Source organism: Gouania willdenowi, chromosome 1, assembly GCF_900634775.1.
Source record: "Gouania willdenowi chromosome 1, fGouWil2.1, whole genome shotgun sequence".
In the NCBI taxonomy this organism is placed as follows: domain Eukaryota; kingdom Metazoa; phylum Chordata; class Actinopteri; order Blenniiformes; family Gobiesocidae; genus Gouania; species Gouania willdenowi.
This window is the reverse complement of record NC_041044.1, coordinates 8,722,667-8,749,224: the sequence shown is the minus strand read 5'-3', so window position 1 is coordinate 8,749,224 and position 26,558 is coordinate 8,722,667. Positions and strand designations below refer to the sequence as shown.

At 37.9% G+C, this 26,558-nt stretch overlaps 1 protein-coding gene across 1 annotated transcript in view; it reads left to right on the top strand.

Annotated features, from left to right (window-relative positions):
• The window catches only part of LOC114480157 (slit homolog 1 protein-like), a 115,392-nt gene that overhangs the window by 63,243 nt on the left and 25,591 nt on the right, over window positions 1-26,558 (top strand). Inside the window, exons 10-22 of the mRNA XM_028474065.1 lie at window positions 2,507-2,578; window positions 8,556-8,627; window positions 8,899-8,970; window positions 10,916-11,059; window positions 11,140-11,303; window positions 11,736-11,759; window positions 11,933-12,077; window positions 17,498-17,572; window positions 18,131-18,274; window positions 18,919-19,062; window positions 19,568-19,734; window positions 19,841-19,979; window positions 23,536-23,604. Of these exons, the coding sequence (XP_028329866.1) occupies window positions 2,507-2,578; window positions 8,556-8,627; window positions 8,899-8,970; window positions 10,916-11,059; window positions 11,140-11,303; window positions 11,736-11,759; window positions 11,933-12,077; window positions 17,498-17,572; window positions 18,131-18,274; window positions 18,919-19,062; window positions 19,568-19,734; window positions 19,841-19,979; window positions 23,536-23,604 (1,431 nt within the window). The remainder of the gene's footprint in view (window positions 1-2,506; window positions 2,579-8,555; window positions 8,628-8,898; window positions 8,971-10,915; window positions 11,060-11,139; window positions 11,304-11,735; window positions 11,760-11,932; window positions 12,078-17,497; window positions 17,573-18,130; window positions 18,275-18,918; window positions 19,063-19,567; window positions 19,735-19,840; window positions 19,980-23,535; window positions 23,605-26,558) is intronic.

Genomic DNA, 26,558 nt, shown 5'->3' with positions numbered 1-26,558 from the left:
AATAGATTTCAGGTTAGATTAGGGGGCCACATCCCGGCGGGGCGGTCTGGCTTGGCCTCTGGAGGGGGCCCTGGCTTTAAAGAACTGAAGCTCGTGGCGCGGGCGGCATCAGCATCTGGGGCGCCCGGGGGGGCTAGGTTGGGGTGCCTGGGGACTGGCGGGGGGACTCCCAGCGGCCCCCTGGTGCCTTATGCGGCTTGGGGTGTGGTCGTTCGCCCTGGGCGGGCTGCTCCTGGTGCTGCATCCATTCCGGGTCCTCCTGGCCTGGGGTCGGGTCCTTGCTGGCTCTGGGCTCACCGGCGGGTGCCCGCCGGCTGCCCGTTCGGCGTGGCTCTGGTCGTCTGCTGGGCGTGGGCATTGGCTCCTCCGCTGGGGTCTCGGGCGGGGGGCTCTCTGGGCCCTCCCCTCGGGGGGCTGGGCGTGGGGGTGTGGGTGGTGGTGGGGGGGTGGGGGGCTGGGGGGCCTGGGGGTTGGGGGTTGGAGTCGGTGGCGTGGTGCGCTGGGTCCTTGGCTCTTTGGGGGCTTTTCGGGTGTGTATGGGGGGGGCAATGGCAGCCTCTCGGCTTGGGACCTTGGGGGCGTTCGGGGGGCTGCTTGGCCGTGGGGTGGTCGCCGGGGGCCCCTAGATCTCTCGCTCTTTCTGCTGGCCCGACTGCTTCTTCGGGCCCGGGGGCGGCTCATGGGTTTTGCAGTAGCGGCTCTTGGAATCACATTTGTCATGGACGCACTGGCCTCGGGCTGTGGGATAACACTCATACTGGGCTCAACCATAGACACGTTGTTCCCAAATACCTGTTTTATGTAACTTCCACTCACTTCCTCCTCTGCTCACAGCCACCACCATTATTCCTAAGCCGCACACTGGTCACCAGACTGGCTTGATAACACAACAATAAGCACAATATACACAACCACAATTTCACATCACATCACTTGAAACTTATTGATTATTCCCCACCCATTCGTTTTCCTATCTTGTATCCCTCCTCCCTGTTAACTCCCCCCCCCCACCCCCCTCACCCTGGTGTAACACTGCCCTCTCTCTTTTACATCCTCCCTTTAATAAAGTATTTACCCTTCCCTAGGGAGGGCTGGTGATGGTCACAATTATGCAATGAAATAAATTCATTTATTTAATTGCAATAATAAAATATGCATTGCTGTTAAAAGATTGCACTTCTTGTAGTGTTAACCTTCAACAGCATGTGCAAACAAGGTGAAAAAAAAAAAAAAAAAAAATAGATTTCAAAATCCTTCTCCGAGTTTACAAAGCCTTAAATGGCAGTCAACTGATTGTACTGATTCTGTGATTTAATTATCAGAATCTTTCCACTTTTAGTAACGCAAAGCTCATTAAGTTACCCTCTGTATGAAACTAGCCTTGTATTTAATAAAGCAGCAAAGTAATTCCTCTCAGCAGGTGATAACAGACAGATCCATTTAATAGAATCTTCAGGCATTCCTATTTCTTTTGGATGTCAGACAGTGCATCAAAGCGTTCAGCGTGTGATCCGGTTGGCTTATGTTCACATTAGAGATAACTCACGTCTGCTGGCAGAATAGAATACTGCAGTGAAAGCATTGAGTTTATAAAAAAGCTAACATGCAGAGCAGGATGTTAAAATCCAAATTACAAAACCTTTCTGGATGAAATCTTTAGGAAAACATTCAGCTGCCTATTGTTTTAAGAGGAAAAATGTGATTGCTGGAACTTCTTTCTGGAATTTAAATTGTTCTCTTGACATTTATACATCAAAGTTATTGAACTTTCTTCTACACTTCTTTTTTATTTTTTGCTTGCCAAACCTTTTGCCCAGAAACCAAACATAAACCAATGTAAACACACTAAGTATTGAAAATATATTGTGAATGCTAAGGATGCTGGCATTTTAGAAAGCTTTTCATATTTTTCATCCAGTGCATTATTTTGTCGTGAGAAGGCTGTGAAGCATTCAAGGTCATCAGTCCTTTGTCTGACATAATCAGTAGCTTATATATCACACAGTTTTCTTACTTGGATTTTCTCTGTAAATGCAGTTTAATCTTATTATATTTTCCTTTTTTTAATTGTTTTTATTCATTAAACTTTGAGCTCATTCAATATTTCATTGTTTGTGTTATAATTTCACAATAGAACATTCTCACTTGCATTTTCTTTGTAAATACAGTTTGTTTAGTTTATTTTATTCCTAATCTTCTTCCCGATTCCTACATACAGAGGCATTGTTGTTACCAATGCAACATATCTAACAAACACATGTGTTCCTTTCCCGCAGCACTATCATTGTTGATATTAGTTGTTCTATTTTTCTTTCTTTTTTCTAATTTTATATTTAAACAGTGAAAAAAAACGAAGCTAAAAATGAATAAAATGAATAAATGAATTTTGTGGTTTAAGTGCAGATGAAGAGGCAAAATGTTTTTTTAAGATTTTTAGATATGTATTGACCTTATTTATAATAATAGTCCATGTTGTATGTAACATCCTGTCTCTTTCTCTCCCTAGTCGTCTCGAGCAGAACGGCATCAAATCGGTTCCTCCGGGGGCTTTTTCCACCTACAAGAAACTAAGGAGAATGTAAGTCATCAGCACCAACATGTCATCACAGCACAGAGAAGAGTTACTGTATGAATGCTCATTAGTTTTAGGTCCATGGGGAAAAATCTGCTTTCTATGAACTATCACATAAAAGATTACATCAACACAGTGAATGGTTTAGATATACTGAGAGAGAATAGTCTTTATTGTCATTGTACTCGGTGGTACAGCGACATTTACTGGTTACCTTACTGGGATGCACTTGGGAGGACAGACATTTTCTTGTAAAAAGAGTTTGATATAATGTTGCCTCTGATTACAGCCTTTCCAGTTTCGCAGAGTAAGGATGGAGAGACAACTGGGGAGTGGTTCATCATCAAAAAGTTTTGCTGCTGTTTCCTTATAAATTTATCAAATTCACTGTCATTAAGTAAAGAAGAGTTAAAGTGTCATATTGTTGAAATATTATGATTTGGGTCACACTGCATGATAGCTAATAGTAATTCAGTTCAGTTTCATTATTCTTTGTCTCAAACCTCACAACAGAAGAAACATCAATAATAATAATCATAATAATAATAATAATAATAATAATAATAATAATAATAATAATAATAATAATAATAAAACATTGAATACATATGTTCTAATCACCATACAGAGAAAAACAAACAAGAAATAGATTTAACACAAGTTGTACACATGTATCCTTCAGTTTGAGAAGAGGCAGGATGAAGAAAAAGCTGATAAATGATTTAAATTAAAAAAAAAAATAGAAATAGAAATAAATCTATTCAGGATCCACTAAATCAGTATTTTTCAACCTTGGGGTTGGGACCTCATGTAGGGTCGCCTGTAGTTTAAATGTGGTAGATTTTAGAATTTTTTTTTTTTTATTATTATCCTTTAAAAAACCAAAAAAAAATAAAATAAAACTATCTTAAACAACTGTATTTCTATACTTTCACTATATCAAATAGAAATCTAGTTAAACTAAACTGCAATAAATCTAATAAATATCTGAGCTTAAATATGATCAGAAACTAATTCTAGAAAAAAACCAAAGTCTTTGGGGTCGCCAGAAATTCTTGATATCAAAATGGGATCACGATCCAAAAAAGATTGGGAAGTCTTATAATAATAAGACTTTTTAAAATGTGTGTTATCACTCATTCATTCCATCATTATGCTCTATAGTTGTTTTGAAATAGTTTTCTAAGCAAACCGTTGTAGCCGGACAAAGGGCAGGGCCGTGCAGAGACTTCCAAAGGGGCAGTTGCTCAAAACAAAAAAGGGCACATATTACCAGTACATATCATGGCATCTTGGCCAGTATCAGACAGTTTCATATATACTGTATAAAAAAAGTAGTAGGCATGGAAATTGAAAGAGATTTTATTTTAACAGAATATATAAAACAAACAACTTGTCGCAAATATTTTAAGCAAAATCTTTCCATTCAAAATGAACTGAGAGCTCCTTTGATTGGACGATTATCTATGACTTAATATCTTACTGGAACTTCTGGGCTGAGGAGGAGATGAGGGAAAGATTGGGGACTGGGGAGGGTCATGACAAGGACGGAAAAAACAACAGTACATCAGCACACTATTGGTATTTTAGTGTACTGTAATAAACCATTAATGCCAAATGCTTTGCCAGACTTAGAGTGCAGGACAGTAGTATATTACACACTAACAGCAAACTGGAATTAAATGTTTAGCCCTAATAAAAATAAATTAACATTCCTAATCAGCACTGTATTGATCATATCATTTTATGATCTAACTTTATGTGTGTTTCATCTTGTTGTGAGGCAGCTAAGTTAGCTTTTTTTGTTGAATACGACTCTTTTTGCGTGGCATCTTTGAACTAAAAGATGAAATAACTATATTTAAAGGAAGAACAATTTAAAAAGAGGGAAATGCCTAAGTAGAGCCTATGGAACAAACATACAATATGACAATGACTGACTAAAACCAAACCATCATCTTTATCATATCATATGCTTTATGCATACAGTATCATATCTCATTCAACAAGCAAGGTTTGTTATGTGCATGATAATTTTACAAAACCATCAGCTAGTAGGGCTGCACCTGTTATAACAGCATTTTTTTAAATAATTAATCAAACAATATTTTTTAATCAGTTGATTAGAATATTTTTTTTACTCAAAGTAAATACCAAAAACTTGTTAGAGATGAAAATCAAAAATAATTTTATTCAGCTTTTCCTTTCAAACATACAAAATTGTTCTGCAGGGCATTACTTTGGGATTATTGCTTTTTCAACAAGTTTTTAACTAAACATCAACTATGTTTTTCCATGTTGGGACAAATTATAAATCATTCAAGTTTTAATAAAATCCTTAAGATTTTTGGGTAAATCTTATTACATTTGTAACACAGTGGTTTGACCTAGACTCATTAGCTAGTCTCATTATAATGATAAATGTCCCATAAACAGAGAGATAGAAGTATTCACGTCACGTTTTCTGGTTGTTTTTAAACTTGGTTTCCAGTCTAAGCCAACAGTTTTTTCCATTAGACAGGCTTATAGAGCAACAGGGCAGACAAAAGCACTTTTCTCTGATAGATGATGACTGATACTGGAGCGTGGGAATCCCTCTCTTTAACGCTACATATTCACGTAATTGATTAGGTCAATGAATCGTCCCAGTCTGACTAGCTATTAGGTAAAATAACTTACTTACCGTCCCTTCCACTCCCCACAACAGCATCAAATCCAACCTGGGCTCCACTGTGTCCTCAGCAGGTTGTGGTGGCGCTGGGCAGCCAGATTGGCGAGGGGCGGAGGAGGGGCACAGGTCTACTGGTCATCGTGGATAGAGCTCAAGTCATGTGATGCCACAGTAGAAAATATGTTACGCTATTTCTCTCTAAATATATTTTTTATATCATTTATTATATATGTGGGTCAAAAAAGAGAATACATATATTTTGTATTATTATCTTGACAAAAAGGGCACTTAAGCCAAAAGGGGCAGATGCTCAGCACCCTCCGCTGCCCCCTCTGCACATGCCTGACAAAGGGTGTACTTGGATTCAGAAATAAGAGAAAGGGGTACTTGAGCCAAAAAAGTTTGAGAACCACTGATACAGAGGACAGGAAAAAGGTTTCCTCCTTTTTAGTTGAGTCCAAAGTCTTTCATATAATCCAGTAAAACTGTATCATTTTAAATTGGGTTGGCATTAGCACACTTATTGGATCTCAATGATTAAAGATAGCCCTGCAATGGACTGGCGCCCTGTCCAGGGTGTACCCCCGCCCAGCGCCCAATGAGAGCCGGAGATTGGCACCGGCAGACCCCCGCAACCCTGATAAACCGGAATAAGTGTGTCTGAAAATGGATGGATGGATGATTAAAGATGACCTGGAGAAAAATCCGTCAACTGCGAGAAAACTGTGGAAGAAATCTGGATCGTTAGTTTTAGGAGCAACACGATTCTACACCATTTGTGTAACATCTCTTAAAAAATAATACCCTGATTATTATTTATTTGTGTTCTGTGTCTGTGGTGGAGCTGATAACATTGCAGAGTAATCTGTAGATACTCCCACTGATGACTTTTATAGCTGGATGAAAACTAATAACCTTGCCTGCAAGATGGATTCTCCTGGTGTTCACAAACATCTTGTGCTGTTCCCGCCTTTGCCTTTTGAACCCAAACCAAACCGATCAAAACCAATCATGAGGCGGTGTTGTGGTTTAGGGCAGGATATCCAGGTGTGACGAAGGCAGAAGCGCCAAAGCAAAACTGGTGTATGCGCAGTTGCGGGGAGAGGAACTAGCTGGGCTACCGCTATTAGCATAGCTCCGAATCAAAATAGAAAGATGTCAACACAGGAGGATGGGTAACTCGCATATTTTTGTTAAGGCAAAAGTCACTCAATGACATAATGACCGCAGCATTACGATCCCAAAAGAAAGTTTTCACCAGCAGAGCCTTGTTGTTGTAGCAGTGTCTCTGTGGCGCATGCCGATGACGACATCAACATTTGTTACCATGTGATTGGCTAAAACAAATCATGGTGGACAGGCGCTTTGCCTAATCAGCTTCAAGCATTTTGTTCATGTCCCTCCCTGGTTCCGAAAGGATTCACCAGACACAGACCCAGATCGATGTGGAGAACTTGAGTTAGAGGGAGGGGCTACACATCAGTCTGGCTCTTGCCAGGTTAGAAAACGGATGATTTGTTTGAAATTTCAATCTGCCCTGGATTTTTCTTCTTCTACATTTAATCTTGTTACATAGTCAAATATATTAATTCTCTTTGCCTGAGAGCGAATGCCACACACATTTCATGGTATGAGTGGTAACAATACATAGAACAGGGAGTTTGTTGGTGATATTGGTGATGTGAGGGATGTATATTGATAAATACTCTACCACTGAGACTGTGGTTCAGTGGTAGAGTGGGTCGTCCAGTAACCGAAGGTTCAAATCCCGCTCTATCCAAGTTATTGTCGTTGTGTCCTTGGGCAAGGCACTTTACCCACATTGCCTCGTATGAATGGGTATGAATTGTGCATGAATGTTTGTGGTGGTGGTCAGGCCAGTACCACCACTGGTATGACTGGTGTGAATGAATAATGGTCCTCGAAAAAAGCGCTATATAAATCCAAGCCATTATTATTATTTTTTAAATAAAATTAACCTGATGTGAATAACCATTTAGGTGAGTTGGATCATTCACATCACCACTTCAGAAGTGCCAGGGGGTGATGTTGAATAGCTCTTCCACAACTAGTGAAGTTTGTCTTTCTTTTTTCGTGTTGATACTGCAGACAGGCTGACATCGATCATGTGATTATCACAACGGGATGAAAGGATTGAGAGTCCTTTGTCAAACAGTGGATGTGTGAGCATAAATGCAGGAGTAACATATAACATAACATATGTCTCAGAGCCACTGGTGTCTAACTCTGCTCCAATTTACCAACTTACTGCAGTCACTCACACTGCACGTCTGCAATTATATTCAAATCCTGCAGGACAATTTTACAGCTATCTGCAGTGTAATTGAGCTGCATTAGCATTTTTGTTCTGCCTCAGCGGTTCTCTGTTTAGCTATGCCACTGGGAGAGCTGTGTGTCTGCCTCAGCACTAAGCTTTAGTGAACGACAACATTTCCACCATCTGGATGTGAGAAAAAGCCTTTTTCTTGGCTGTTAATAAACTAGTGGCTGCTATCCTAAAAAGTATCACAAAGATTATATTTTTCCTTTATATGTTGTACGATCTCAGGTTTGGGGTCAATTCTAATTGTAATCATGTAACTGGTAGTTAATTACAATTAAAACATAATTATAATTGTAATCGTAATTGAAAATATATGTTGCTGTCGTAACACACATACTGTAATTGACTTTGTAATTGTAATTGGCAATAGCAATCTTTAAAAACTAACTTACAATTTGACTGAGCACAAAACTGGGGAACAATGTTACAGTTCTATGTCTTACGTATAGTTAACAATTATTAAAATATGTTTCATATGAAGTTTATCTGTTTGTTCTCTTGAGTATTATTTTACCATTTACAAAAACAAATGGAGGGGGATACTGACACAAAGATAGCCTCATACACCCACACCAAAATATTAATACCAATATTTTCATGGATTAGGAAGCCTAACAAGGTAAAGAAGTAATATGTTATAATATATTTTAGTGTATTTTGCAGCTGATTTAGAACATGGGTCAAAGCTGATCTGTTATCATATAAAATGCTAACAGAAAACTAACATAAGAGGAAGATGACGTTTTATGGGGTTATTTATTAAAGGCTCCATAATTGTGATTAAAATGTAACTTAACTTTAGTAATTGAGAACATAATTGTGAATAACAATTGGAAATGGAAAAAATGTCGGTTACCATAATCGAACATGGTTCATTGAAGTTGCATTTGTAATTTAAAAATGTAATTGACCCCAACCCTCAGCCTTATTGTCCAATGCAATCATGATATTTTCCCTTTCCTTCTCAGAGACCTGAGTAACAACCAGATATCTGAAATTGCAACAGATGCTTTCCACGGACTCCGAGCACTTAACTCACTGTGAGTAACACCACCCTATAGGTGTAAGACTGCTGAGAGCTCCTCTAACCATTACATGTTTAAGTGTGTGTGTATTATGCCTGTCCTTGTGATGGCACTGTAAACATTTGAATGGTTGCACCTGCTCTCTGTAAATGTAGTTCTAATATCGACATATGAAAACACCCAACACACAACCCAATAGTAAGCTGAACTAGAGTGTATTGTGGGGTGTCATTATAATGGTGTGTGGGCATGAGTTCAGAGCTGTTTCTGTGCTCCCTGTGTCCAGGGTCCTGTATGGCAATAAGATCACTGAGCTGCCCACTCGAGTTTTTGATGGCTTAACCTCTCTGGAGCTGCTGTAAGTCCTAATCAAAGCATGCACATGTTTGCCTGCACTGAAATGTTTTCATCTATTTTTTAATGACTGACCAAGAGGAGTCTTTGTATGAGGCACAGCCATGTCTACTAATCAAACATGAAATTCCTCTGTGCAGCACCGACATGCACAAAACCAACTTCATTAAATTTCAATGACTTGTATTCCATTGAAAGCTTTAAAAAAATAAAAGAGAGAAAAAGTGCCAAATGGCAGACTTCCTGTTGAATTTAGGTTATGGTCCAAATATAATTTTTGCTAGTCACAGTCCATTACATACAGACCCTTTGAATATGATGGAAAAGTTGTTTAATTTCCATAATTCCATTCAAAAAGTTACAATACTGTGAAAAAAATCACAATTTACAGAACCCAAGCTGCTTGAGGTCCAGTGTGAAATATACACAGTCAGTCATGAATTGGGGTGCAATGTTCTGTTCTGTTCCTCACCCGTCTTCCTCCTAACCCTTGGACCTTGATTCTCCAATGAAAGGCACACTTTACCTTCATCATAAAAGAGGACCATGGACCACTGGCCAACAGTCCAGTCCTTCTTCTCCTGCAAAAACTGAAAAGTAAATGGTGATTTCTTCACAGTATTCTAATTTTTTGAAATCCTGTTTTCTTGGTTTTTATGAGCTGGAAGGCCAAATTATGTAAAAATAAACAAATAAATACTTGAAATCGTTTAAATTGTGGGCCCTGAATCTATAATCTATGAAAGTTTAACTTTTTGAATGGAATTACGGAAATTGAACAGTTTTTCCATGATATTCTAATTTTTTGGAAAGGGTCTGTATACCTACCGAACGTCATTTAGCTAGTTTAAACCAGTGGAAATTTACAAACGCTAGGTGGCGCCAACGAGTACCAAAATTGCATCAAAAAGTACACCAAACTATACCATCCTGTCAAATGTTATGGAATTGTACCCCCAGAAGGGCCTCAAAAACCAAGTAAAGTGTCAGAAGAAAAATCCTTATGGAAACAAGGCGGTGTGAAGGCCCTAAAACTGTTTGCGAAGAGAGTCTCCCAATCAAAGATAAATGGGAAGTTGTAATGAGGCTGTAGGTTGCAGTGTGTTCAAGAGAGACTGTTTGCTGTAGAATTGTTTTATCCCCAGAGATTGTAATACCTTGTTATTACAATGTGGATGATTATAATACCTTAACCCAAACCAGTTGAGAATGTGGGTGTATTTCCCCTTTTCACCTCGTTTCAGGCCATTAGATCCCAGCTGTTTAACATTTGTACAAGTGTTTTCTCTTTACCCACTTTTTTTGGGGTCATTTTTTAACTTGGCTCTTAAACAAAACCCTTTGGTTGATCTGTCCCTTGTGTCAGTCTTCCATCATCATAGGCAGATGTTTTCTTCATTCCCTCGCAGAGTAATGCTTAGACAGCAATGCAAAAGCATGAAAATAAGTTAAACTCCCATTGTGAGGCTTCAGTACCTCAAGTTTAGGACCAGTTTAAGGCAGCTTAACAATGGCCCTTTGTTTGACTTCAGTATCTATAGTGGAACAAAATGGGAGGAAAGTTAACAGATCAAGTGCAGAAGAGCATTGTAGCATCTATTGAAAAATACATTATGCATGCATCTAAATAAAATACTTTTGTAGTTCACATTGATGTATTTTCTTGAATTGGTTGATTCTGAATGCACTGTATGACAAACCGTGACACCAAATCCTTCCTTTGGATAATCAAGTTATCTAATGTTCAAAATAAAGCTGCACAGTCAGTGCCTTGGTAACCATTCTTTTTACATATTCTCCAAAATCATTCTACATTCAAACACACTTTCAAATTAGAAGAAACTTAAGATTTTGTGAAAGAAATTTTTTTTTTATATATATATATATATATATATATATATATATATATTGTATACATACATTGTTATACTCATGTACTCATGTTTCAGATTGTTGAACGCAAATAAGATCCACTGCATCCAATCCACGGTTTTCAAAGATCTGGAGAACTTGGCTCTCCTGTCACTGTATGACAACAAGATCCAGAGTCTGGCTAAAGGCACCTTCAGCTCACTGCACAGCATCCAGACCCTGTGAGGCACTGGACACATCACAGCTCTTTTATCACACCATCTATCTGACTGATGTTCCTACTGCTTTTGTTTCCCATCAGCCACCTTGCACAGAACCCCTTTGTATGTGACTGTAATGTGAAGTGGCTGGCTGACTTCCTGCGATCCAACCCTATAGAGACAAGTGGAGCCCGCTGTGCCAGCCCTCGCCGCCTCGCCAACAAGCGTATAGCACAGATTAAAAGCAACAAGTTCAGATGCTCGGGTGAGTTATTGCTGCTGTGAGACTTACTAAAGGGTGACTGCCGTCATTGCTCTAAAACAGTTGTTCTCATGTGAGGCAAAGGCAGTGCATTTTATGGTTGTCCAGTAGCCTGAACCTATTGCAGCATGGCTAAAGAAAAAGTACATTTGTCTTGAAATCAATTTAATATTTAATAAAGCAGGGAGTTTGAGTCCCAAAGATGGTTCCATAAGCCAGGACTCTGAAACATTTTCCCAAAATTAGTCAGTCCATAAAAAAAATTGTTTTTGCCTGATATAAGTTATACAGCAACATTCAGGGCTGAACTAGTTGTACAGTTGGTACTATTGGCTTACTTTAAAACCTACATCCCAGTAAATAGTATGCATGCTGTTTTTACATAAATCCTGAACATTATGGCTAACTGTTTGATCTCTCCACATTTTCCAACAGCCAAGGAGCAGTACCACATCCCAGGTGAGTTTTTGTCTCTATATTCATGTATTTTTTCACACTTTGCCTTGCAAATTGTTAGTCATTCAAGCTTCCAGAATGTAGCTATTTATAAAAGCCTTTTATTGGATTTGTGTGGTCTAATAGCTTAGTTTTGACCTTGAAGTTGACCTGGATGTCTCTCACTCTTTTTAAAGGCACTGAGGACAGACGTCTGAGCTACGAGTGCAACAGTAAACCAGTGTGTCCCACTAAATGTCGCTGTGAGGCCAACGTTGTTGACTGCTCCAACCTGCGCCTCACAAAGTTCCCTGAACACTTGCCACCCTCCACAGAAGAGCTGTGAGTCTCAAACACACACAGCAGAACTCGGCTCAGAGGTGGCAGCCAACTGCCTTGACTGGTTGGGGTTAGTGGACAAAAAGAGGAGAAAAGAACAGGATAGGCAGAAATAACATCAGAGACGAGTTGAGCCATGAAACACAGATCAGGAATGACCAGCACCAGCATCAGAACACCTGAAATAGAAAAGAGAGAGAAGTGTGAGGAAAAGGCACAGACTGCAGAAAAACATGATAGGTCTGCCCGGATGGAAACACCTGGTGCAATACTGTGTGAGAAGAATGAGTATGGGGACATCAGTGTAAATGGTGTATAATAAGTGTGGTGGGTATGTTACAAACTTCTTAGGTGGGCATGAACTACAACCCTCTCACTACTGTGTTTGTCTGAACAGCACCTGTTAGAGGACTATGTTAAGATGGAATGCCCCTGAATGCAATTCAATGCAATTGAAATTTATTCATATAGTGCCAATTATAACAATAGAATATAGTCATCTCGTAACGTATATCAACATATAAGATTTTTAAGAAAAAAAACCCAACAATTTCACATGAACATACATCAGCTACAGTGGGGGGATAAAGCTCCCTTTTAACAGGAAGACATCTCCAGCAGAACCAGGCTCAGAGGTGGCAGCCATCTGTCTTGACTGGTTAGGGTTAGTGGACGGAAAGAGGAGAACAGAACAAGGAGAAAGAACATCAGTGTCCCAGACTAGTTGAGCCGTGAACCACAGATCAGAAACTGTAGCTTCAGCGTCAAGACACCTTAATCCAGAAAAGAAAGAGCAGGGAGGTCATTGCAAGGGTCTGGTGCGGGAGATGAGACCACATCTTAACCACATCACTCTTCATCACTGGTAGTGGTGGATTATGTTTGAATGTGGCTCTACTAAATCATTTAGGTTTTTAGTTTCTATTTTTAGGTTTAAGGCTTTGTTTCTAGTGGTTAGGTTTACACTTTTTTGAATGAATAGGTTTTGAGTTTAGCCTTAAAGGTGGAGAGAGTAGCAGCCTCCCATACTAGTATACTTTATGTCAGTGCTGGGAAAATCGGACGGGGCGACAGTCAAGGCAAGACCGCTGCGCACAGGGGCAAAAAAAGTGTTTTTATAACATAACAAACTCTATAATCCTCTAAAACTGTAATCCAGAAACCTGACCCATGGAAAAAATAACAAATAATAGGTCACCAGGTGTTACAAAGAGCTCATTCCGTTCATTAACTACTGCTTTAAGAAGATGGGTCTCTCTTTTTACATTTACTTTAACAGATATTTATTTTATTTCTTTATTTCTATTTTTCAATGGTCCTGGCACTTTGTTGCTTCGGTTTCAACACTCACACAACTGTGCACTGTTTTCACATGACCTCAAGGTCACTGAGCAGAGCAGAGTTAGTCAGCCCTGTGATATATGGCTAAATCACATTTGTACCAGATTGTGCATTGTACAGGGAAGGCCCAGCCCCCAGCCCAGAAGTAAACTGTGGTTGCTTTTTTGCTTTTGACAGATGGATAAACAGACTCAAATTGAAATACATAGAGAACAAAGAAACACAGACTTTTTCTGCAAGCCACCTTCACGTGTGCTTAGTCTGCTAAAATTTTCTTGTGACTATAACTACAATAAACCACATTGAAATAGTACTAATCTTGTCATCTGTCAAGAAGTATGGTTTACACAGGTAGTACAAAAGTTTTATTAGCTCTTGGCCTCAATGCTGGGAGCTCCTTGAGCCTAACTCCAGGGTGGACACTGGGAACTTTCTGTGTGGACAAGGAAAATATCAACTCTCTGTAGTCATCATTTAAGCATATAATTCAATTCAATTCTATTCTATTTGTATAGTGCAATTTACAACAAAGTCATCTCAATGCGCTTATCAAAATATAAAATTCATAATAAGAAACAAGATCCACATGAACAAGCATTTAGCGACAGTGGGAAGAAACAACTCCCTTTTAACAGGAAGAAATCTCCAGCAGAACCAGGTTCAGAGGTTCCTGTTTATTTGAAATCTAACAGCGACTCCAAGGACTCTAAAATGCGACCGTTTAAAAACAAGCCCATGTCCGCTCTAGCTGTGAAGTTAATGCTATTATACGGTATACGCTTCAGCATATAAGTAGGTTTTGAGTTTAGCCTTAAAGGTGGAGAGAGTAGCAGCCTCCCGTACTGAGAATGGAAGCTGGTTCCAAAGGCGAGGGGCCTGGTAGCCTCATGCTCTTCCTCTTGTTCTACTTCTAGACACGTTGGGAACCTCCAGAAGGCCAGCCAACTGAGAGCGCAGAGCTTTGTATGTTAACAAGAGGATATTAAACTTTATTCTAGATTTTACTGGAAGCCAATGAAGGGAAGACAATACTGGAGAAATATGCTCTCTCCTATTTGTTCCAGTTAGTATTCTAGCTGCAGCATTCTGAATTTAGTAAGCTATTGGGACATCCTGAAAGTAGAGAGTTACAATAATCTATTCTAGATGTAACAAATGCGTGGATTAGTTTTTCAGCATCACTCTGGGCCAAGATATTCCTGATTTTAGAGATATTATGGAGATGGAAGAAAGCGGTCCTTGAGATTTGTTTAATATGAGAATTAAAGGGTAAGTCAGTATCAAAGATGACACCTAAGTTTTTACTGTGGTGCTGGGTGACAGAGTAATGCCATCCAGAGACACTATTTGCTCTGATAATTTCTCTCTGAGGTGTTTTGGACCAAATAAAGTCACTTTGGTTTTATCCTGGTTAAGAAGGAGAAAGTTACCGCTCATCCAGGATGTGATGTATTTAAGACAAGCCTGGAGTTTTAATAAGTTTCATCTGATTTCATTGAGAGTTAAAGCTGTGTGTCTTTTACAGTATTGCTTACAGTGAACAAAATATTCATGTAACACACAATCGCATTCTGAACAAAAAAAACAACAGCAAAAAGCCCAGATAAAAAGGGGGAGGATCTAAAAAAAAAACACAAGATTATTGTATCTAACTTCTGTGATCTTCAAAGTTAGGCTACATGTTTTCATCAACATCACATCTGATATTATCCAATGCGATGCACCTGGGATAAAACCGCTTGGTATGTCGGATCCACCCATGGCAATCATCAACTGTGATGTCCCTGGAGCCAGCATCCATGGCTTCAAGGAGGGACATCTGGTCATGTGGCTGATGGTCGTAAACCTTCCACCTCCATGCAGAAAAGAACTCCTCAATGGGGTTGAGGAAAGTTAAATAGGGTGGAAGGAAGAGACGTACTAGTCTTGGGTGGACTTCAAACCACGTTGTTATTACTTACGAATGATGGAAAGTCACATTGTCCCAGTTGATTACAAAGGTCCTCATGTTTTCACCCTCCTGATCCTGCTGTGTAACCAGGCGCTGGTGGAGATTATTGAGAAAGGCAAGGAGGCGCTCGGTATTGTAGGGTCCAACCTGACATCTGTGAAGGAGCAATTGCTGCACACTTGGTAATGTTTTGCCCATCTCTGTCCTGGAACATCAACTGTGGCCCTTTTTCCAATTACATTCCATCTACGTTGACGTCTTTTGGTCAGATTGAATCCTGCCTCATCTATGTATATGAATTCATGAGGGGCCTGGTTGGCCTCCAATTCTATAACTCTCTAAAGCAAAGTTTATGTAAATCTCACTACTGTATACCATACTGTACTGTAACCTATTACTGTGTAGGTTACCTACTTGCAAAGTGCAAAGCTTATAGAACTGGGCATTGAATTAAATATACAGTACTATACCTGGATATATTGTCGTATACTCTCTCACTGTTCCTCTCAAACGGAACAGTGTAAAGCTGCTTCATCCATAATGGTTGTGAGGCTGATGCTATTGATATTGTCAAATATCTCATGATCCTCCACAGTTCTAGTTTGAATTTCATGCAGTTTTATTGTATTATTTGTAACAACCATTTCTACAATGGCAAGCTCTTGATCATTATTGAGGAGCTTTCTTCTTCCCCTAGAGGGAGGAAGACGTATTCTTTAGAGGGACAAATAAATCAACATATACATTACTGTATGGCCTTATTGACATGTCAAGTAAGAATAGAAACAATCCATGTAGAATGCAATACTTACCTGTTGGTTAGTTGAAAGATGCGTATAATGGAGCCAACCGTTGACCTCCTCAAATTGGGCTGTAGTCTTTCACCAGCCTCTCTTAGTGAAAGACCGTGGTTGATTACATGGTCAATGATAGTGGCACGAATTTCATCACTGACTACTGTTCTTGCAGCCCTTGGAATGCCACCACCACGCATTCTTACACCTCTAGCTTGCCCTCTCCTTGGGCATGCTCTTCTACCTGGCCCTGCCCCTTTCACTGCTTCTGAACTTCTCATTGCATCTCTCACTATGTCTGCTCTTCTCCCTGGGCCCCTTGCTCTTACTCTTCCTCGTCCGGATATTACAATGTTTGTCTTTTTCTGTTTCTGTTTCCAAAAACATCACTCCTCAAAGTCCTCCTTTTACTGTAACCCTTGCCACTGAGTCTAAGCCAGACTGGAATCAGCTGTGGTTGGCCCAATGTACCGAACATGAATCAGCTGTGTTTCAATAATTCTATTGTTTGTTCGTTATCAGCTGAGATGTATTGTTTTTGAACTGATATAATTGCAGAAGCAGAGGTTTTTTATACTGTATCTAAAGTTTGGAATATTGTTTTTGCTCTTGTGGGATGTTGTGTGTTAACATTTAAAAATAATACAAAAACAATCCCTCATTTTGTTGGGAGTTATAGCTTGTCTGTTAAGAAAATGTAAGCATTGTGGAAGTGTGTTCACTGACTGCATATTGTGTGAAAACAACATGAAATGCGGGAATGGTATGGCCACAAAAGACTGATGCTGTGCTAATTGTGTTTAGAGTTTTGAAAATGGGACAACTGGTTAAACAAACGCTTGTTAGCGACTGAAAAAAACTGTAATCAGGGCCGTGCGAGTTGAAGCGTTAGAGATTAATGAAGCAATAAAATAATATTTGAATATCCAGGCACTGCTAAACAATGTTGGATTATAGTTTGTCCTCTTTAGATTCAATTAAACAGTTTACCTGCAACTCTGTGAATAACACAAAACTAGTCCATCTATTGTAATACATTAGTTGTAAAATATTTATTGTAGTTCATTCATTAATGCAATACTAATCCCTGTGACCCCACTCTTTAAATCTGTTGTGCGGCACTGATATATTTACATGTTTATAACTAAAAATCTAAAATTGGCCTTGCTGAGCAAAATTTAGGTTTGTCACTTTGTTGTCAAACTGTGCCATGGTGACATATGGATGGCTGCTGCATGAATGCACTAACGGCACGCTGCAGAAAAGTGTGTAATGTATTACTTTGTCTGCTAATGATGTTACCCCCCCCCCCCCCCCCTCTCCTGTCATTGTCTCAGGCGTCTCAACAACAACGACCTGTCAGTGCTGGAGGCCACCAGAGCCTTCAAGGGCCTGTCACAGCTCAAGAAAATGTAGGTCATTCCATCAACTGGACAAAAACAAAGACACTGGTGAAAATGTACTTCTAAGGGTCTGTTTGTATGCAATGTGTGTAACATGTACAGTGTAAAGTACAAGGTTTATGCCACAGCTGCCCCTAAATTAACAGCATTGGTTTCTTTTTAACAATGGTTAATGCAGCAATATGTAGAAGCTCTTTAACCAAAATTATATTTCTAATGCTAAAATATAACTATTATTGTTATCAGTGAATTTCCAAATTTACTGACTTCCAAAGAAACTAAAAAAATAATTAAAAAAAACTACAACTTGTGTTTTGAAACTAAATTTAACATTAATAATAATAAATTAAAGATTAAATGTTTGACACATTTGTCAAAAATGTAATTACTTCAAAGAAGAATAATGTTAATACTGATCATTTTCAGCATTAAAAGTCAAAATCTAAGTAGATCTTGCTAAACTTTACTGATATGGTTACTTTTAGATGGAGGGTCTTGTTTGTTTGGTGGGAGTGTTTAAAAATCAATGTGTAAGGAATATTTGCAAATTGGTCTTTTACCTTTCAGAAACCTAAGCAACAACAAGATTTCAGAGATTGAAGATGGGGCGTTTGAGGGCGCAGCATCAGTGATGGAACTACACCTGACGGCCAACCATCTGGAATCAGTGAGAGGAAGCATGTTCAAAGGCATGGAGGGCCTGCGCATGCTGTGAGTCATCAACAGCATCAGGATCAAATGCATCTCACCTAATGTTTAAGTCACTATGGATTCTGAATAACAATTATATAACACAGAGAAAGCCATAGAGTAGGTCACATGGATCATAAATCAAAGGTATTTCTTCCAAAAAATGGGAGAATTTACTGACAAACAAATGTTGGAGATTAAAATTTGCCTCTCTTGCTTTTAAATGGAAGTGTCTATTTGCTCTTCTCCTTGATCTGATGTCACTCCGCAAGACATTCATTTTCAGCCATATTTCCATGGAAAGCCACAATATCAACTTCTGCCAGTGTTTTGGCACAATGATCAAAACTCCATAATTGTCCGTTTGGCATAAGTTTTTCGGAGAACACTGGCATTAGTGATGGAACTTTAGGATGAAATACTGTTTTGAAAAATGTTAGTTATTCCGAGCTGCTTTAAACGAACATGACTTTTGAGGAAGTAGCTTTATTTTAAAATGAGACTGTTGATGTTAAATTTATCATGTTGATTTTATTTAAACTGGGAAGCATTGTAAGAATGCTGCACTCATTTGGGGACATAAAATATTTTGACAATGTTTATTTGATACTCAATTGATCCAAAGTATTCCTTACCTTTCCATTTCTCTTAATTGTTCTATTTAGGATGCTGAGGAACAACAGGATCAGCTGTATCCATAACGGGAGCTTCACCGGGCTGCACAACGTCCGACTTCTTTCGCTCTACGACAATCAGCTGAGGACAATTCTGCCTGGAGCCTTCGATACTCTGCCCAACCTCTCCACGCTGTCAGTGTCTGACACAGACACACACCCATACACCAGTAACATCACATTCATCAACAAACTCAGGCTCTCAATTCCATTTTCTATGTCATATTTCAAAGAGTGTTTTTAAGACATCAGGACATCAGGTTCACTTCATTGCAGAGGGAAAGGATTAACTGTGCTTCCACTTAACATCAAAGCCAATGAGCAGCATTCAAAGGGCCAGAAGCCCCTGACTAAAAAAAACTTCTAAAGTGCTCATAAAATTCTCCATTATTGAGATGAATTAAAGTAGTCTTCGGTGCACCACTTTTCATTTTCTCAAAGACGTACGTTTCTGTTTCACACATGTTCCCCGTAATGAAGAGGAAAGAAAACTTCTGGGAGAAACCTAATCACGAAAATATTTCATTATATATTATTAACATAGCATAAGTCTTACACTTCTCTAAGAAGAGGTTGAATTTATATGTATTATTTTTTATTAGTGCCATGAGATTTTTTGTTCTTTCCCCTGGCTATTTAGAAACCTCCTGGCCAATCCTTTCAACTGTGACTGCCGGCTCTCCTGGTTCGGAGCTTGGCTCAGAAGTAAGCGAATTGTGACGGGGAATCCTCGCTGTCAGGGTCCCGCCTTCCTCAGAGAGATCCCCCTGCAGGATGTGGCTGTCCCAGATTTCCGTTGTGAGGACGGTATGATTCACTCGTTCAGTGCATGTAATGGGTTCTCATGGGATGGAGAAGGTGGAGATTATTTTAGGGTGACAATGTGACAGAAAGTCTGTCTTTGTGTGTCTAGGATCCATCCTAGAGGACAGCAGTTGTGCTCCGGGCCCTCAGTGTCCCACTCAGTGCACCTGTATGGACACAGTGGTTCGATGCAGTAACAAACACCTGCAGGCTCTTCCCAGAGGACTTCCACGCAACGTGACTGAGCTGTGAGTGTAATAGAACAAATCAAATCAAAGAAATGTATTATTACAGTTCTAAAATATGTAATTGCACATTTTATGTTATTGTGATGAGTTTTGAAGAAGAATAATCCCAATTTCTGCCTTTTTCAATACGTTTACATTTTTTTTTATTGATTTAGTTGAAATTTTGTCATATTCCTCAAATACAGACATAAACCACTGCAGGTAATGACAGCCACTATTGATTAGATTAGATTCCATCAACAAATCAGAAACAGAATCAGATATACTATAATAAGCACAGAGGGAAACTAGAGTTTCAGTTACATCCCGTCCAAGAAACATGAAAAGACAATCACATATAACATGTGAGTTCAGGAACAGGAGTACTGGGTCACAAGCCACAAGGCAGCGCCCCGTGTTTTAGATGAAAAGTGGGAAAACAGGAGGAAAGGAGAGGGGAAAAAAGGAAGGTCCTAAACTATGTTCCCTTTGGGGCGCACAGTGTAATCCGATAGGGTGGCCTTATCTCGAAAGCAGATTTTTGATTACTGCTCGAGACCTAAAGACATTTTTAATCACCGATGGGGAAACTCATTTGCCATTAGTAACACGGTTCACACAAACATACCACAACATGACGATAACTGTACATAGAGTAGGGGTCACCAACCTGTCTAAAACTGTGAGCCACGTCAAAGGTACTATATAGTCCAATGGGCTACCAGTTTGAAAAGCACTTCTTAAATGCTAAATGTTCACAGTATCATTTATTCTTTAGTTTGAGGGTAAGATAATAAGGAAGGCTAGCGGTTACTTAAAAAAAAAGTAGGACATGTTTGTTTCAACATACAAAACTTCTAATTTTGCAGTTTCATTTTCATTACATTTAATAGAAATTGATCAGCTTCCTATTTTACTAGCTACTAACATAATTTAACTAATTGTATAACTTGTAAGATTTGTAAAATGCAACAATTGTCATTTTTTGACGCCTTACAATTTAAAAATCTTTTTTTAAAGTATCTCTTATATATTTATCTTATATATATATATATATATATATATATACACAATATAAAACATTTGTCACAATGTTTCAATGAAAACAAACATTTATAGATGGTAATTTAATACTAAATTAATACCTTTACCACCTACAGCAGTATTTATTTAACTTTACTAAGTACTGACTACATTTGTCATATGTATTTATATTTGTGAGTCTGAATCCTGGAAAATAAATCAGATTTTAAATGGAGCTCATTGGGGACTATAGAGCTCTTGAGGGCCCCTCACACGGTCCGTGCGGGCTACTTGGTGCCTGTGGGCACCGTGTTGGTGACCCCTAGTTAAGAGCTTCAACAGAACAGACGTAGATACCATTCACAGGTATTCACTAAAATAATGGAATAAAATACCTTCTAAACTTAGGCATCACCAAACACTCACTAAAAAAAACTGAAAAGTTTAGCACACATTTCATGTTGTTCCAATCCTCTATCATTGGTGACCTGAATTGAGTCTGTGGTGCAACTCATTACTGAGCCACCCTTTTTGATCCATTTGTTGATCCTGTTTTTGTCATTGGCATTGATGGAACAAGACACTTGCTAGGATCCCCTGACATCCCCTGATAAAGGACATTAGGGAGCCTCCTGCTAATATGAAAGGATCTCAGCTTTCTAGGGAAAAACAGCCTCGTCTGAGCCTTCTTAAAAACAGCCTCTGTGTTATTTTTCCAGTTTAGTTTGTGTTCAACGTGAACACCAAGATACTTGTACGACTGAACAATTTCAATCTGTTCACGTTTGATGGTCACAGGGCAAACCTCCTCTGTCTTTCTTCTAAAATGAATGATTACCGGTAGTTCTTTTGTGTTTCTGATATTTAGTTTTTTAAACAATATTCATTACACAATCTGACAAATGTAGTGTGACTGCTGTGGTGTGACGTTGCTATTGATTCATTTGTCTGTTTTTACATCTGATATTGTATGTAAATCCCACCTATTTATAGACTTGAGACGATACACTTACTTTACGATACGACAGTATCGATACAATATATATCAAAAGGAAAAAGAGGCCAAAAGAAAATTCAGTTGGAAAAACAACCTTTACTTTTATTTGACTTTAACTTTGGACATTATTACATACAGTATGTGACTTTTTCAACTCAAAATAAATCTTAAAACAGAACAATCTGGTGTGTAGTATATTATGTGGATATTCTTTATTTCTACCCCCACCCCCCATCCTCGTACCCTCAACTAGCCTTCTACAAGTGGCACCAGTGATCTATTAGGGCTGCAAGAAGGCGATATGTACCCTATACAATGCTATCAAATAAACACAGAACAATATAAAAAGTCAATTTCAAACCAATACACCTTTTTAGAACCTTTCAATAGAAACCCAGAGACAATTAAAGAACATATGCAAACTAAGACTGGGATTGGTGGAAGTTGAACCTCAGTTCTCTCGTCTTCACAGTTGTATTGTTCATAACAATTTTTCTCAAATGTGGGTACGTGTACCCCTAGGGGTACGCAGTGGCATTACAGGGGGTACTTTTATAATGTTGCTTTTTACTTTAAAATGATAAGCATGATAATGATGATGAAAATTATCTTGATTAGAACATGAACTAAAAATACAAAGGTCAGTCTTGGTCCCACACTAGGTAGGTGATGACCAGAAATGATAAAAAAAAAAGATAATAATATAGTAATAAATCTATTTAGGAGCCACTAAATACTGTTTTAATCCATTTATTTACAAAATCAGGTTTTTAAAAAAAGTGTTATTACTTTTTCATAGAATTCTAAGCAAAAAGGTTGCAGTCGCACAAAGAGGAGGTATTTGGATTCAGAAAAAAGAGTAAGGCTGTACTTAAGCCAAAAAAGTTTGAGAACCACTGCTTTATAAGACAAAAAAAAACCTTTATGATTTAATGTAAAAAGTTTTCTTACAGTATGAAATGCTTGATTTATGAATATAAAAACAAGTTGTGATATGAAAAGAACAGAGTTTATTTAAGGGAACCCATGGGGAGCAGACTGCTGCAGGATGACTCTTTTCACTATTTACATTTCAGCACTTTGTTGCACAGTTACACAGATTCCTTCTGTTTATTTTGTCTCATTTTGTGTTGTTTTATCCATTCACTAATTACACATTGTATATACAATAGCTATGCAAAACTACAAAAGTAAAATATCCCATAATAACAGAAATATACAAAATTAACCACAAACTGCACAAAAAGACTACAAATAAATAATACATTATTATGTTTACAACGTGGCAATAAAAGCACACTCAGTTAATCAAAAATAACAGATTAAATTATATGAAACCACAACATAAATACACAAGAATGATTCCAAAACATTCACAGATCTTAGTTTTTTCCTGTTTTAATGCTCAGATCAGTCATTGTTCTAAATGCTGACACGGATGTTGGTAATTAGGCCCTCCAATCAGACAATCACATTTCTGTAACAGTTATTCATCATTGTCTGTATTATCTCTCTCTCACTTGTACAAAAACTGTCTCCATTTCATCCCTTGTGTAGATATCTGGATGGAAACCAGTTCACCAGTGTTCCCAAGGCGTTGGCTACCTTCAGATACCTGCAGCTGGTGTAAGAAGCAAACTAATTATTATTATCTTCTTTAATCTGCTGTGCTGTTTCAAACACTGACAAAGTGAGCCGTAATGATGCAGAAGTGGAATGTGAGAGTGTGAGTGACGGTGGGTGAATAATGCACAGCTCTAACCAGTGTTTGGTTCAATTATAGTTGTAATCACATAATTGATAATTAATTACAATTATGGGCATAGTTATAATTGTAATTTTAAAAATATGTTGCTGCTGTAATCGAGATTGAATTGTAATTGAGTTCAGATGATTGACTTTGTAGTTGTAATTGCAGTGAAAATTGCATAAAAATGTTCAGTTATAATTTAATGCAAAACTGGGGAACCATGTTACAGTTCTATGTACATTTCTACACATATTTAGTTAACAATTAATAAAATGTGTTTCATATCAAGCTTTCCCACATATTACTATTTAAAAAAAATTGACATTGAGGGGTATAGTGACACCTACACCAAAATATTAAAAAATATTAAAACCTATATTTTCATTGATTAGGAAGCCTAACAAGGTAGCCAATAGATAAATTAAATGATAGATATATGTTTTTACTGTATTTCACAGCTGATTTAGGACCTGTACTCACAAGAGACGCTAACAGAAAGCTAACACAAGAGGAGGGTTCACTTTTATTAGGTTATTTATTTCAAGCTCAGTAATTGTGAATAATTGTAATAGAACTTTATAATTGTAATTTAATTTCTGAGAATAAAAAAAAACATTTTATTTAATTTTAATTGGGGAAAAAGCTGGTAACTGTAATCGTAGATTAATTGTAATTGAATATGGGTAATTGGAAATGTAATTGTAAGTGAAAAATGTGGGTGACCCAACCCTGGCTCTAACAAAGCCCATGTGATCAGTGATCATCAAACAGCTTGCAGTTATAAATGTCTCCATCAGGAGGCGCTGTTGGCCATGTATTGAGGAGATTGTGGAACACATCAACTGATGGGGATTTAGTTTTCAGACATTAGGATAATAATCATATTCTCATTTGATTTCTTGTTATTGTGCATTTACACAAACTAAGCACAAATCTGTTACCTGACACTACAGCCTTTAACACTGTACTGTGGGAAATGGCACATAGATTTGGTACCAACGCCCTTCACATGTGCAGCCATATATGTATATATATATATATATATATATATATAAAGAGCGAGAGAGAAAGACATGTTCACATGAGCAGTGATGTTTATGACATTGAGTGGAGCAGATGGGAATGTGAGTGAATTTGTGGCAGTACCTTCTGGACCTTCATTTAAAAAGAGCAGTTCATTGTTTATTTACCTTTTTTAACTACATTTTTTTCTGTATGATCTGTAATTATTCCACTATTGTGTTTTCAGGCTTTGTGTGTTTGTACGTGCATTTTTCCTCAGTGTAGATATAGTGAAAGGGTTGGCTTTTGACGAGGTACTTTAAAAGTAATTGTAGAGCACGTTTTACTTTTAACAAAGCCTTGTTCAGCTCTAACTGTGTACAACAACCAAGCACGATTACTGCTTTTGCTTTATTGCCTGTTGCGATCAATACAAATGACTACGACATCTTTATGTTCTGATGCTTTTTTTTACGTATGGTTTGTTGTGTGCATTTACAGTTCTGCAGTGTTTTTCATTTTGATTGGCTTAGGCTTGAATCTGCAACAACATTGTTTGGAACTGAACACATTTTAAACAGTTTTGAGGCCTGATGTTTGGTCTTCTAGAAGATTCTTTGGTTTTCTAATTGCAGCTTGAAAACTGGGTTTTTGTGATCATCAGAAATCAGAATCAGAAATGTTTTTAATGGCCATGTACAGTTTTAAGGACAGTACAAGGAATTTGTCTTGGTAGTTGGTTCACAAAACAAACAAACAAAAAAAAATAAAGAAAAAATAAAGAAAAAAAACAAAGAACAACCCAGCAACAATAATAATAATAATAATGATAAATATAAAGGATGAGGGATAAATAATGGATCGATAGAGAATAAAGGATAAAAAGGATAAATATATATATATATATATATATATATATATATACAGTGCAGCAGATAATGTCATCATGGAGGTGGTGATCGGGTGGGGGGGGTTCAGTGGGTGACTTGGGGTGTGTTCATGTGGATGGTGGCAGAGGGAAAGAAGCTGTTTTTGTGTCTAAATATATCATGGTTTGGAGAATAATCTAATAAAAAAAGGATTTTTATGAAAAGGTGTTCATGTCTGCAGCAATGTGTAGGTTGGGAAAGCCTGGAAACAGATGAGCAAAATACAAGTAAAGCAGTGTTAATTTCCACTGCAAATTTGGACTTAATTTTAATCATAGTCTTTGACCAAAATGAAACTTAGTTTTAGTCAAAATTTAGTCATCAGGACTATTTCAGTTATTGACTAGTTTTAGTCATCTAAATGACATTAAGATTGTAGTTGACGAAAACTGTTATAATGCTGGGCAACATTAACCAAAACTCATATTTCAATTATTTTTCACAAAATGTTGATATACAATATACCGTAAATCTCAAATGAACTCTGACCAGAAAGACAATTAATTGTTCAATTTGCTGATGCAAAATGCCACACAGGCACATTCATCGATAAACAGCTGCACACTTTGTGCCACTTTGGGCTTTTTCTCTTCAAGAGACAGCATGTGTGAGTGAGTTCTGTAGTGTGGCTTGTTTAGGCAAAGTTCTGGGTTAGAACGCACTCAGGAATCTACTTAACTGTGCTTTTCATGCTATTCTGAGGAGTAACGAAAGCAGCAACTCCTAAAATAAGTATTTTAGAACAAAACAAGCTATAAAAAAAAAAAATATATATATATATATATATATATATACACATCGATATGTGATATTGTATTTTTCTATATCACCAAAATAGAAAATTCAATACATCTTGAATCTCAATATATTGCCCAGCTCTAATCTGTTACATTTATAGT